Source organism: Corvus kubaryi, unplaced genomic scaffold, assembly GCF_017639235.1.
Source record: "Corvus kubaryi isolate FWS band 111438036 unplaced genomic scaffold, C.kubaryi_AGA036_p1.0 76, whole genome shotgun sequence".
Classification (NCBI taxonomy): domain Eukaryota; kingdom Metazoa; phylum Chordata; class Aves; order Passeriformes; family Corvidae; genus Corvus; species Corvus kubaryi.
In genome coordinates, this window is record NW_024582063.1 from 13,643,505 (window position 1) to 13,656,656 (window position 13,152).

Genomic DNA, 13,152 nt, shown 5'->3' on the forward strand with positions numbered 1-13,152 from the left:
ACACCGGGGTCCTGCTCCGCCGGCGCCAAGGCCGAGGACGCAGTGGACCCAGCGGTGCGCCGGGGGGGCGTGGGGGGCGGCCGGCGGGAGGCGGGAGGGAGGCGGTGGCGGCGGCTCTGCCCATCGCCAGGGCGGCGGCCGCCCAGCCGGAGCCCGCCGAGACCCGCGCGGGCCGCTCCGCTGCCGGCGCCCCCCATGCGCGGGGGTCGCTCCGCTGGGTCCTCGGCCTTGGCGGCGGCGGAGCAGGAGGCGACGGCGGCGCAGGACGGGCGGCTGCGGGCGGCGGCGCGGATGGAAGGTCCCCGGGTGGATGTTTGCTGAGCGGAGGCTGTGCAGTAGGCAGGGTTGGTGGGTCGGCCGGTGTTTCTGATCCGTGTGTGTGCGTGTGTGTGCGTGTGTATGCGTGTGTGTGTATTGTTGTGCGGCGCACGGGCAGGACTGGCGTGTGCGGGAGCCCGGGATCGCGGCTCTGCTTCCTCTGCGAGGACTGATCCAGGATTATGGTCAGGGTGAAGGGAGAAGGCTCTTGCTTACCCCCCGGATTGATTATGCTCGGGTTTTGACTGCATTCGGGGGTTCCTGCAGCCGCGGCCGCCTCCCCCTCCCCGGCGGCCCCCCTCCCTTGTTTTCCGTTAGAAACACGGGCAAGAAAATAAATTTATTCACTGGGTGTCGCAAGAGCAAAGGCTAAATAATCAAAGGTAACAGAAGCAGGCAGGCGAAGAGACTCGCACCGTACCCTGCTCCCCCACTCCCAGACCTGCCCTCCTATTTATTGGCGAGACCTCCCTCCCTCTCGGTGCGAGTGCGTTGAGCGAGTGTTTGATCCCGGGAAAAGTGCAGCTATCCAGCCATGGTGGTTTTCAATGGCTTGCTGAAAATCAAGATCTGCGAGGCGGTGAATCTGAAACCCACAGCGTGGTCTCTGAGGCATGCGGTGGGTCCCAGGCCACAGACCTTCTTGCTGGACCCTTACATCGCCCTCAATGTGGACGACTCCAGGATCGGGCAGACCTCGACCAAGCAAAAGACCAACAGTCCTGCTTGGAACGATGAATTTGTCACCGACGTTTGTAATGGCAGGAAGATAGAGATGGCTGTTTTCCATGATGCCCCCATCGGGTACGACGATTTTGTAGCTAACTGCACTATACAGTTTGAGGACTTGCTGCAGAACGGGAGCCGTCACTTCGAGGACTGGGTAAGTGTTCACGCTGTAGATACATACATGTACATATGATTTTCAGTGGCATGGCTCTGGATGCAACATCTGTCTTGCAGAGCTGGGTTGCCAATGGCATGTAGTGCCTCTGAAGGCTTTTCATTATTTCCACACTTTGTTACACTGAGATAGTCATGGTTACTATATAACTAATGCATGTGGTCTACAGGCGAGGCAGGAAAGAAAAATATGTGAATCTAAGTAAGACGTATGTAGTTACCATGCAAGTTTCTGAAATATGTGACATAAATACAAATCTAGTTGTCTTACCGAGTCTGAAAAATCTGAACCAAATGCATCTGTACAAAACATTACCGCAAAACCCAGATCCAGCGCTTAGATGAGTTTCATCATTTCAGGGCGAATACTCTTGGCTAGCCTGGCAATGATGAGCCTTAAAAATCCAGACCTGACCTCTGATACGAGACACTTCAGGGTCTTCCTGTCACTTGAGAGCTCACTGCATCAGCACTGATGCTCCTCCTTCCTCCCTCCAGATGATCGACACCTCTATGCGTAGATCTAACGCAATGCTTCTTCAAATGCTCAAGACTGATGAAAGGGTCCTAGTGGAATTTGGGCCCCACTAGAGAAATTCTGTTGTCTGTGCACACAAGGTGTCTTAACAGTTTTTACAGCGTCTTTAAGACCCAGAGGCTAATGTGCCTCCGTGGGAGTACAAAAAAGCTGGAAAATCCTTGCTCTGACATCCTCAGGTAGTGTGATTTAACAGGGAGAAACCAATCAAACAATGAAGAAACGGGAAACGTGAATATGCACATTTCACATTTCTGCAGTTAAACAGTTAAATGGTGGATATCCTTTAAATGATATGTATAATAAAACAATAGTAGCTATCATCTCATTTTCAGTGTGCCCTGCTCGACAAGCCATCTGAAATTACATATGCTCATCTTTTTATGTATTTATTTTTCATTGTCAAGGATACTAGCCAGTAATTTTTGGCAAACAGACAAAGGATTGAGGACCAATGAAAAAATAGCTAAGGTTAATAGGTCTGAGTTTTATGTATTCTTGGGGCTTCTTTGCTTAATGCAGTGATGTAGAGATGGCAGAATGATGGAAGGGCATGAAAGAATTAGACTCTATTTATACTGATTAGGAGCTGATCAACTTTGCTGTTAAAACTTTTATGTTTACAAGTTTGAAATATTTTTGTTTTTTGCTGCCTATGTGTTGCATTGTGGTAATTAGGTCTAGATTATTCTGATGCTCTATAAAAGCTACACATTAGTAAGCTCAAATGGTAAAAGTGGGTGATAGAGGAAAAATAGCCATATCAGGAAAAGACAAATGCAGCAGTATTGCAGATGTCTTTTACCTGGATTGAATGATAATCAAGTTGGGACTCTCCTGAAATCACGTGAGGTTTCATCTTTGAGACCAGTGGGATGAGGTGATCTGCACAGATTTTTAGTGCAAGAATAATAATTTTGTATGTTCTTTTTGTGCATGGTACATGTTGTGAGTTTGTCACCAAATCTGGGAGGACCTTGCAGATTCCAGATGCCAAGTTTGAATTTTGGTGGGGCTGGGGTGCTCCCTGGCTCTGATATTTAAGGTGAACTCAAATGTCTGAACACATTTCCTAGATAAATAGTGGAATTTAACAGGTTGAGGCCCACTGTAAACAGGATCTGTGAGGAACTACATAGCTGAATCAGATAAATGCTGGCTTTTATTGCATCAGGATTCATTGCTGTCCAGCATTCAGTGGGTGGGAGGAGACGAGGGAGTGACTACGCTTGCTGTCTGTTGATGTGACAGAATCGAGGACATGGCAGGGGATCATAACTGGTCAGCTCAATATAATGCAGCTTCTGAAGCATCACTTACCTTGTTTTGTACTGTAAATCCCTATCATTAGGATTGTGTTCATGTGCTACATATGACAGGCAGCATACCCCTCCCCCCTGTATCACAGTTAGAATAGGGGGGTGGTAAGTATTTATAGGACTGTGCTTTACCCTCTCCAAAATCTTCCTATTTACTGAGTGTATCAACATAATTGGAATACTGAGTGTGTTTATTGGATAAGTAGATAGGGACCTTCAGAGAACTGACTCTTAAAAAATCACACTGGTTTTTGGTCTTATTTTCATTGAGTTAAAAGAAGACCTGTGGCCATGGCATCTCTATAGAGTCCACACTGGAGTAAATAGATTTATTGGTATCTTCATCAGTGTCTGGAGTCTATATTAAAACCTGAAAAAGGAGTTGTCTGCAAAGTGAATGAGTTTCACACTACAAGGAAAATGCACATGGCCTAAACCAAAATTAGACTAAGGTCTGCTGATATGATACAATCAGTTTTTTTCTGTTTAGTAAGAGGACTAATTCCTTAATTTTGCTCTTGTCATTTAAGGCAGGTATTTTTGTAGTACATCTCTGAACTCTGTAACAAGCAAATTAAAAGCAGCAATCACAGCAACCCATTCTTCCTTACTGCCTGAAATATCAAATAAATGCAGCCTACACACTTGAAACACACTTGAAGACCATCAAGTCTTTTTATGCCATTCCAAAGGTTTCCCTTTAAGCAGTCCTGAAACTTGGAACTGGGTACCACGTACTTGCTGAGTGTGATTGGAGTAATTGCACTGCTGCCCCTCCTTACCTTCAGAATGATGCAACAGTTATTGCAGGACTGGACTGTCACTATTAAAATAGGGTTGAAAAAAAGCTCGTGCTGAGAACAGGTCTTGTCAACATATATAGCTTTAATGCTTTTGATCTCATCTAGTACTGCATGTATTTTTTAAAGGAAATTTCAGAATTTGTTTTATAATATCTGCTTTAGGGTCAAGGTTATGTCTCTAGGTTCTTGTCAGAAGTCCAAAATGCAAAAAAGATTCACAAAAAAATTATGGTTTGGGGTTTTTTCCCCTAAGAAGAAACTGTTTCTCGTTATAGCCAGCTCACCTAATTTGACTGACTTTTGCCATTGTGCAAATCCTTGTATTTTTTTCTCAGATGAGTTTTTTAGGAGAATACTGGATATTTTTCTCACTCTTAGGCCTGTGCTGTATACTGATGCCATGGTTACAGTGGAAACACTAATGATAAACAAGTACAAAGCTTGAAATCATGATAATGTCTATTGTATTAACACAAGTCAGATAGATATGCAAAATCCTGGTTCCTTTTATCTACAGAGTGTTCAGCAGTTGCATTTAACCTTATGATATGTATATTCCCTGAATATATATATATATATGTAAAAAATTATTCAAAGTTGTGGTGTGAAACAGTGATTCAGAGTTTACTGGAGGAAAGCTTTTAAACAAATACATAGTTTTGTGGGGTTTTGGTAAGATCAATAGAAAATACTTGTTTGGGTTTCTAAAATAGGTGTGGTGACAATTAAAAAGATGGCTGCTTTTCCAGTGGTGTATCAATACAGACAGAATAACAATACAGAGTAAAAGTGTCAGTTTAGCAAATTTTTTTAGTCGTGGCTACACTGCAGTTTTAAAGAGAGGTTTGGATTTATGACATTTCAGGCTTTTCTGTAAGCACAGAAAATGTCATACAGAACGGCACCGAGTATTCAAGAGGATGCTGGTGAACTTAGGCTTTGAAAACAGAAGATACAGAACAACAAACAACTTGCAAGTTCTGATTGAAAAACTAGCAACGTGACAGTTCTGGCTATATTTTTTTGAGTTAGGTACTTCAGGTAATAATAAAGTATGTTTTTATCTAGCTTTCTTACATGTGGCATATGTAAATGATTCACTTGAGTTGGCAATGCAGCTACATTTTAATCAGTGGAATTGAGATCAGGAAGGAAAATTCCATCGATATTTAGCCGTGTGGTTCCACTCCTGCGAATTACCATGATCAATGTTTATGTGTGTGGATGATTGGTGGTATGGGTTCTGAGTTCAAGTCCACTTTCCCGAGTTGACGACAGATGAAATCAGCATGATTGGACCTATGCCAAAGACTCCATCTAAGGGTCTTAGCCATTAGCCTGGCTGTACATGCGAAAACCTATTGAGTTGTCCTAAGAAATCCTTTTGCTGGCTGAGTAGCAGAACTCACTAAATCAGTGAGGACATCACAACACTTAACAAGAAAAGCCGCTATTTCTACTGAAAATATTTTACAGCTATATATTTAGGTTAATAAAAGAAATTTAATTTTCTGCTGTCTTAAAAAAATCCCTAATGCTGTCAGGAAAAAAAAAAAACCCATAGATTTCAGCGAGCTTTTCTTTGCTAAAATATCTTCCATACTATTTTTCTTCTTTCAGTGCAGCTTCTTCAGATCTAAATTTAAAACATTATACTTTTTTGAAAGCATCCTTTCATATTTCCATTTTGCCAGTGTGCAGTTAGTTGTGCAACTGTGCCACCATTGCATAAAACAAGTTTATTATGAATTAATATAATACCTCAGTAGCAAGTTGGTGATGAGTTATGGAAAATAACTCATGGGGAAGAAGTACACTCTTTTACGTACTTGCTGAACTGTTGAATGAAGTATTTTTGTGTCATGTTTATAACGTACTGTTGAATGAATTTTCAGATTGGAAAGGCTAGGTCCTTAAGTTGCAGTCTATACAGTTAAACACTTAGGTTATCCAAGCTCTGAATGTCACCCGAAAGGCTGTAGCAGGGGAGGAATTAAAGCTCTCCAGAGTCCTCAGAGTCTCACAGGTTCTGTGAGCTCTCCATGGATGTGAGAAGTAGAACTGTCTGCTTCCAGCGCCTCTAATCTGAATGAAAGGGAAAGACTGCTTAGGCACTTCCCCCCCTCCCCCTTCTTTTAATGCCATTTCTGTTGTTGGAATGGGAACTCCTTTCAGTCAGCAGGTGATCTGTTGTAGCTGGCAGAGAGAGAATGGAATTGTCATCATTGTAGTGCAGGTCACCCTGTGTGTTCACCTCTGCTTGTGCCGCGCTCTGCTGAGGGCTGGCATTGGGCTGGCAGAAAGTCACTGTAGCATATTTTCATTTTTATTTTCATCTGCTGACTGAATTTATCTGGGCTGGTGGCGTTGAAACGCCTAGGATTTTACTTGCAAAATCTTTACATCTCATCTAAACTGTGGTTCATGGGCTGCTGAAAAGCTGTGTTATTGGAATCATATTTGTTGAAATGAAAGGGAAATTGCTGGGGTCCTGTTTGAGAGGTTTCTGCATGACACGGTGGTCGTGAAGCAAGGTCTGTCAGGTTTGTGGGGCAAGGCTGAGAGAGCTAAGGGGGCTCAGCAAGGTTTCACACAGGCTCTCATTCTGAAGGTTAGTGATTGTCAAGAGGAGCTGGGAGATTTTGGAGAAAACTTTGTACAGATATGGGTCTTCCTTGCCTTCTGCCATGGTCTGTCTCCCTCCTGTGCCTTCTCTTTTCCCTCTCTGCTGGGGATGTGGTACAGTCACACACAGCTCACCCACTGTCTTGTATCAATCCCTTTCTACAGCTGCATAAATCTACTCCTACTCCCTGCTAGAAATGTTCTAACAGCTCCTGCTTACCTGCAGTGCTTCCCAGTCTGCTGAGAAGCAGTAGAGGGGGAAAATGCTGCCTCTGCAGTTGTTACTGCAGGGAGAGAGAAAGGGCAAAGTGGGAAAAGGAAGAGAGGAGGCACGGGGAGAAACCTGGAGGAGGGTAATGAATAGTTGCTGCTGCATGGCGTACTCCAGCTGCCCTTTTGGCAACAGCAGAAAGCTACATGTGTAGGAGACAGGGATGGGCTGCCATAGGCAAATTGGCTAGTTGAAGGCTCAGGGAATGAAAAGTGTGTAGTGGATCATACATTTCACATAACAGTGAATTATCATAGCTGTAGATCAGGAGTTGATCAGAATCTCATTCTATTGCTGCTCATACCAAATGCTGATACAAAGTTCCACATAGTGAAAATAATTCCACTGAACTCTGTAGAAAGTATTTGTTAGAAAAGAGCTACCAGTAGCAGAGTCCAGGTCATAGGTGCTAATTCAAATCTAGACTTCTAAGAAATGCCCAAGTTGAGTGAAAACAATTCCTGTAGGTCCTTCTTGTACCAGTTTTAAGATAGTGCATGTCATTATTCCAGCTCAGGTGGTTCCATAGGCACTATGCAGAACTTCATGGTTCTGAGTAAACCACTGATCTCATTGGGTTCACTGGGTTTCATACAGGCCAGTTTAAATTCTTCCCTCAGTAGGGGCCTGTGCTCCAAAGGAAAACCAAGAATAAATAGCATTTAACAATATCCTTTACTTGTATTTTGCTCTTACTGATTTATTATTCTTCTGCAAATCTTGCATATGTAAGTCTGTTTCTGCTCTCTAGTATCAAGCTAAATTTCTGTCTTCCGTGTCCAGAATTCTTTAAATACTGCCAAAATGAGGATTTGATTTAAGTTGGAATTGTAGAACTTGGCAACTAAATGTGATTCATTTTCACTCTGTAAATAACTTTTATTTAAATGAACTTTTTGGGGGTTTTCAGGTTTTGAAGGGAGACTGTGAATACAATTTGTAAAACATTAGAGGCAGGAGCTTTTTGGCTTGGAATTGGCTGGTTGAATTCAGTTCTGCTTTACCCAATACTATCTTAATCTCCTTATCCTCACCCCAGCTGTTAGACTGTAAGAGAAAGACATCTGCAGTTCATGGTAAGAGAGGGTTTGAGAACAATAGAGTATGCAAGTAATGGGATATTTGTGGTCAGAGAGGACTGAGAAGAGACTTTTCCTCCATCCCCATGGAAAGGTAGGGCTGGAGCTATCTGTACGGAGTGAGATGAGAAGTTCAAAGACAGCTTGGAAAACTGACAGTTTGGGCTGGGGGGGATCAAACAAACTTTTTTGCCAAGCTGGCCAGAGCAAGGCCTGAAGAGTGGGGATATTTTGCGCGCCCTTTTGAGTCATGCAAACTGTAGAAGCTACAGGGGTTTCAACCATTTCGGGGGAAAGCGGTCACTGCAGAAGGCTGACAGAAAGTTTTAACCTTGTGTTTGTGAGTACTTTCCTGTTTGGCAGGCAGTCACTAGACAGTTTAAAAAGTATATTCAGAAACATTAATATGAAACTGCCACTGTAAAGCTAATAAGCCATTCTAGAGATTGGGTAACTTCCATGGTAGTTACGTACTTTGCACTATATTTTAGTAAAGAAAATGCAAATGAGTATGGTGCAAGAACATCTGCCAAATTCTTATCTACTCTGAGCATTATTCATAGTCAGTAGCTTGAATTGCTAGTAAAGTTGATTTCTGAGTGTCCTCTCACTTGCATTCCTCCAAGAGTTAAAAAACCTTAAATTATCACTGCTGTAATTTAACAGAAGTTACAGAAGCCAAGATTTCACATATTTCTGAATAGCACAGCTAAAAAACCTAGAGATATTGGCACATTCCCATTAAATGTAACAGGAGTTTTAACGTTTATTTTATTGGAAGCAGTGTTAGAGAAATGCTGCACAGTTCTAAGAGTTTTTTTCCCCACTGAACTCTGTAGGGCTCGAATTGTTGAGGAACAGAAGTAACATCAGACCACAGCTTTTAGAATTTAAAAAAGTGACGTTTGATTCCGTCAGAGGCTTGCAGGTAGCCATTTCTGCCTTATATCGGCTAACTTGAGCTGATTTGATTGTTCCAGACAATAGAATCATTTTGCTTGTTTCTGGTGTCCTGCTGGGCAATTTCATCACAGGCAGGAACAAAAAGCATGAATAATGGCTAGATGTTACCAAATAAATTTCATGTCTGCATTGTTTGAACAGCAAGCCCCCTTTGTATCTCTGTATCTTAAATGAAGAGTAGGGAAACCTAATACTTAGTGTTTCCAGCTTAGTATCTTTCAGTACTTGAGAGTATAAATAAGTTACAAGCCTCTTATTATGGGGGACCAGGATTTCTCATGCATTTAGAACTCTCCATTCTTCAGTACACTGGCCTTTTAAATGTCATTAAAAGATAGATGGCTTTGACAATGTTAATATCTGTAAGTATATTTAGAGAGCGATGTGGTAGCAACGCAGCAGATGTAATAGTGGTGGAAACATGAAGGGAAGACTGATGCATCCTTTGCATAGGCGATGAGGAAATGGTTGGAAGTGCTTTGCTTTGTTTCACAGATTAAAAGCCAGCAAGACAGTAGTGTCCTTCCCTGTTTCCCTTCAGTTTCCTCTTTTATCATCTGTTCTGTCTTTATGCTGCCAATTCTCCGTCTTTCCTTATCTGTTCTGGCTTTAAGATGGTCAAGAAATTATAGGTCAACTTTTACAATACGGCATAAGATTCTGATGTTGGCAATGCTAGCAGGCTATGTGAATGAAATGTCCTGCTACAGACCTCTACAGAGATCTATTCCAAGTACAGTTTTGTTGCTGGGACCATATTTACTCATTGCATAAGTCTTTCTGGCATCTGTCAACTTCCCTTTATTTCAAGGTGAGATTGATCCATGGCCTTAGAAAATGATGTCTGAGAATGTGTCGGAAAAGAAAAGGCTTAAAAGTCATTCATGCTGTGTGCACTATGTTTTCTCTCTTACGTGGTTCTTTTTAGAGTTATTGAGGAATCTTTTCTTTCCTTTTCCTCTGAGTTTCGCTGCCTTTTCCTTCCTTGTGACCCCATAGTGCCTTGGCACCTCTTGAACATTTGACCTCATGGCCCACTTTTCTCCTTAATCCACCACTATCACCTTGTCCTCGAGTCCCAGCTGTCATAACTTTTCCTTCGTTTTTCTTGTTATTACTTCCCTTATATCCATCTTGCCCTCATTCCCAGCAGTCCAACTCCTTGCCCTTTTTTGTCACTCTGGCGGACCACTAAGATCCTGGTGGCAGCAGGACTCAGGAGCATCCCCAGTGTCTGAAGCTCTGGCATTTGCCCAGCCACTGTCATCCAGAGCATGTCCCCGCTGTGCTTCTCAGCAAGCAGCAGGGAGCTGATTATACTCGTGCCTGTTGGAGCGGCTATTTTCAGTCAGAAAGGAGCGATGCGCTGAGTTTCCAGTTAGTTATACTACAGAAGTGTTTGAAGGAGTAAGTGTAATATGTAGGTTTGAACTTCTGGCAAAATACTCTGGTTTTAGCAGACTCAGTGGGGTGTTGTAGGGACATGATCTATCCCTGAAAACTGGACTCTCCCAAGCAATGGAAACACTGCTAAAAATTTTTTAGTTGGTACTGACTGTTGGGATTTTCAGGGACTCCTAATCACAGAAAATACCTACTAGTGTTAGGTATTTTTTTTTAATTTAACTTGAAATGGTGGTTTCTGTCTTGAAAAAATTCCAGTCCAAGCACAAGTCAAAAAGGCAGACTGGGGAAGCCAAAAGAAATATTAGGAAAATGCTTACCAGTGTGAAAGGCTGTAGTGATAGTTGAGCAGCAGCCTATCAGCTCAGCTTTGCTTGGTGTCCCTAACTCAAAATATCAAGGGGAGAGGCAATAGTGGAAATTTTGCTAGAGATATTTGGAGTTCCTGATGCTTTGCATAATGTGGTGTTTCTCTTCAAGGAGTTGATGGATTTAGAGGGACAGCCATATGATCTAGTCTGTGGTTCCCAAACTTCTAGCTGTTTCTGAGTGTCCTGTATAGCTTTAGGAATGTTTGGTATTTCCCAGTTTGAGGGAACTACAGGATTTTTCTCTATAATTCAATGAAAGCTGCTACTGTATTATTACCTTAGAGCTTATTTCTTTAGTGATGGGTGGGTTAGACCACTAGCAATACAATAATCAAGTTTGGATATGATGTATAGGGATAATAGTATGTACTGATGTCAGCGGGCTGAGATAAGCTTTGTTAAGTTTTATTATACTCCTTTACTCTTCGTGCTAGCAAGTTCTCGGAGCTATGCCAAGCCTCTGAAAGCAAGAAAGAGGAAAGAAGAATTTTATTAACACCTCATGCCTATTTTTTAGAAGTGTAATCTGTTGAATCAGAAGCAAGTGACAGGGCTTTTCACCTAAAAAGCAAAACCTTGGGCTTCTTTCTGATGACCCTTAGGCAATACTTTACATATATATGTATCTATCTATATATAACTTTAAAAATAATATTAGTTTAGTAGTCATATTTGGGAGGTAACTTTGCTTATGCATTTTTATAGGGCTGGGTGGAAGTTTTTAAAATACAAGTTCAGCTAAACTTATTTTGAACAATTCTGTGGTGCAGTAGCAGCCCAGACACTACGACCCAGACAAGTTCCTATAATCTCTTTACGTGCTCTTTTCTTACCAGTCCATGCTAATTCTTATGTCTGCTTTGCCCATTAGTTGCAAGATGCCTTGGGTAGGGGATAATGTTATTTTCTAGGATATACCATTTAGCAGAAATGTGGGGTCATGATTCTTTTTTGAAGGGTGTTCACTGTAGCACAGTAGTATGGTAACAAAAATAGATGAGGAGCAATTGACCTATGTTCATCACAGCCCAGAACAGTGCAAAAACCCCAGAAACTTTTCTTTCTTGGTTTTGTTGATAAGTAGATGTGTGAGTAAGCAAAATCAATATACCTTAAACAAACAAAGTTTGTTTGTAAGTTTGTAGTGAGTGCTGTGTGTTAATGACTGGAGGACAGACAGAGGTAAGTTGTCTTGCAGACAGATCCAAAGCTGATGTTCCTATATTGATTTTAATGGGTAGTTCTTCGAGTGGTGTTCTCTTTTGCTGAAACTGTTGAGAGTATGTGTATCATTTAGTTGCATGCATACTGATTCATCTGTGCTCCTAGCTAGTTACATCACCATCAACTGAATTCCTTCTGTGTCTAATATTGAACTTTACATATTTCTCCAAATTGAGACCTACTGGGAATTTTTCAGCTATGTGGAAGTTACATGAAGAATTTAGGCTCCTGATTCAGCAGCCTTTTGAAAGTGTTATCTAGCTGTCTTTTCATGAGTGATTACATCTGTTGTCATAGAATCATAGAATATGCTGAGTTGGAAGGGACCCATCAGGATAGCTGAGTCCAGCTCCAGGCCCTGCACAGGTCACCCCAACAATCACCATGTGCCTGAGAAGCTTGGTGCTGTGACCACTCTCTGGGGAGCCTGTTCCAATGCCCACCCTCTGAGTGAAAAACTCAGTCAACCCAGCTTCTAAACTGTGTATGAATGAGTTGGTGAGTACATTGTGAACTGCTTGTGAATGCCTTTGGTCAGAAGTGCCAGTTCTGACCATCAAGCCTTCTCTTCAGTTTGGTAGTATGTGCTGTTTTGGAAGTGGTATCGTTCCGAGCATTTTTATACTAAGAAAAACCTCCAAAACCTTAACGTTTTTGTTTTGACTGACACTTCATCAATAAAACTATAGTAAATCACTGGATATTTGAGCAAATTAAATGAAACTGATCTCTAGCCATATTTGAATGTACTCTGGACATCAAACTGACAGCCTCTGACATGTTACATTTGGTTTAAAATGTGTACACTCTCCAGCCAAGCGCTGTTTTGCTGTAACAGTGTTACTAATACATAAAGCTTTCAAAACCCTTTGTGTATTCTAAAGTTTACCCTTTAAAAAAGTCAGCTTTAAAATCAGATGTGAAGTGTGAGAATGTCATTTTGTCTTTCATGCTTTTCCTGGAAGACTGAGGTTAAAAAAAAAGCATCTGACTGTAAGGGAAGGGAGGCAGAGTGAGAAGTGGGGGCACCTCTGGTGAAGCTTTTTCTCCCTACAGCAGTCTCCTTGCTGGACTGTATGGGCTTCTTCTCTTTGGGACCTGGACATAATTGTGGCAGTGATCAGTAAGACAAATTACAGGCCAAATGTTTTGTAGAACTGCCAAAAACTTTGCAGCCATTCCAGCAACTGTGAATCAGCCCTGCACCCTGTTTGTAGACTCGCAAGCAAAATCTGCTTCCCAGGAGCAGTGTGCTGGTCGGCAGAACCCCTCTATTGTAAGATTTATGTACGGTTAATGACCTTTGCGATGCAAAAAATGTGAAGTCTTGGAGA

General features: G+C 42.0%; 1 protein-coding gene across 2 annotated transcripts in view; it reads left to right on the forward strand.

Moving 5' to 3' along the window:
* The first annotated feature begins 178 nt into the window (after positions 1–178).
* The window catches only part of PRKCE (protein kinase C epsilon), a 287,813-nt gene continuing 274,839 nt past the window's right edge, over positions 179–13,152 (forward strand). The window contains exon 1 of one of the 2 annotated variants that reach the window (XM_042051563.1): positions 179–1,201. In XM_042051563.1, coding sequence (XP_041907497.1) covers positions 854–1,201 — 348 coding nt within the window. In that variant the 5' untranslated portion in view covers positions 179–853. The remainder of the gene's footprint in view (positions 1,202–13,152) is intronic. The other variant, XM_042051562.1, reaches the window with a different exon arrangement.